The 1349-nt window shown below is 66.3% G+C and overlaps 1 protein-coding gene across 1 annotated transcript in view; it reads right to left on the bottom strand.

Annotated features, from left to right (window-relative positions):
* Positions 1 to 1279: 1279 nt before the first annotated feature.
* The window catches only part of Lhcf68 (light harvesting protein), a gene marked incomplete at both ends in the record, with an annotated part of 1577 nt that continues 1507 nt past the window's right edge, over positions 1280 to 1349 (bottom strand). Inside the window, one exon of the mRNA XM_005758763.1 lies at positions 1280 to 1344. Within this exon, the coding sequence (XP_005758820.1) occupies positions 1280 to 1344 (65 nt within the window). The remainder of the gene's footprint in view (positions 1345 to 1349) is intronic.

The following is a 1349-nucleotide window of genomic DNA, read 5'->3' as shown; positions in this document are numbered from 1 at the left end:
GGGCGGCGCGGGCAGCGAGTGTGCGCGTCGCCGTCCCGGTAGGCCGGCAGGAGGAGGGCGGCGGGGAGGAGGAGGGGCGGCGGGGGAAGGCAATCATGACGGAGGCGGCGGCTCGGAGGGGGGAAGTGGCGCATGGAGGGGGCGAGAGGCAAGGAGAAGGGTCGAGCGGAGTCGAGGCATGGTTGGTATAGCGGCGCTGGAGGGGCGCGGGGGCTGCTGTTAGCACATTATTGAGGAGCCTTCTCGGAGCCCTCGGGCCGGCGCGCCTCTCTCGAGCGGCTCGCCGCCGTCCAGCCGCACGAAGAGCTGCGAGAAGCCCCAGTCGAGGAAGAGGATGGCGAGGCACGACAGCAGTGAGGAGCGGCTCCGTGGACCACAGAGGGGCAGAGCCGAAGGTGCGGACCCCTTTGCCCCATGACTGTGCTGGGGTGGCCCTCGGCATGGAATTGGCAGCCCCATGTGGCGCTCGCAGATCTGCACGCAACGAGAAGAAAATGGAGGCCTCGACGCGCAGAGCTAACCCTCGGGGACCCGTGTTTACTTTACGGACCTTTCCCTGCGAACGCGCACCCCCCTAGCAAGGGGTCAGGGCTCTCTAGCCCGTAGCCCGATGCCGATCCGCGGCCTATGTGCACTGTAGGAGCACCGGACGCACCGTTGGAGCCGGCTTTCATGCAACGTGGTTGCGTTCCGGTGGAGCCTATTCAATAGTATCGCGCCGTCCCGAACGCTCAGCGTGAGCTGATCCACACGTGCGCCACCCCACTGCCCTGGGGCGTCTTGATCGACGATCAAGCATCCAAGGGCGAGCACACGGCGCCCCGGCGCGCGTGCCCACGAAACGGTGGCACAAGGAGGCTCAAGCGTCAAGGGAGGGTTCCTTACCTTTTAGCTCAAAAATCGCCCCCAGGGCGCCCAGCTCGCAGCTGCCAGCTCAAATCCCGGATCCCGCACTGCCACTGGGCCCGCCAAGTGGCATCTGGCACAAGTGGCGCAGATCCTGCCCACCGCACCCCATGCCGACCCTGGGGGCTGCAAAATGTCGACATCTAAAAAAGGACGAGAGAAAAGAGACCACAACGCAACACTGTGTGGCCACTTCCGCAGGCTGTCACGGCCCCCCCGTGCGCGTCCAACAATAGCGGAAAAGGCGTCGCGGCGTCGCCGGCGAAAGCGGAAGCGCACGCGCAAAGCGCGCGCGACGCGCCGGGCGCCGTTGGGGGCAGCGTGGGACACAGGAGGTGGCCAAGCAAAGTTCGGCTGGTGGAGAGCCTGATGCTCACTGCACGATCGGGAACAGCGCGTCCACGCCGAGCGCATTGTGGATCATCATGCCCGTGATGCCTGCG

The sequence above is a fragment of the Emiliania huxleyi genome (genome assembly GCF_000372725.1).
Source record: "Emiliania huxleyi CCMP1516 unplaced genomic scaffold EMIHUscaffold_84, whole genome shotgun sequence".
NCBI lineage: Eukaryota > Haptophyta > Isochrysidales > Noelaerhabdaceae > Emiliania > Emiliania huxleyi.
Note: the sequence above shows the minus strand (reverse complement) of the source record. Positions and strands in the feature narration are given on the sequence as shown.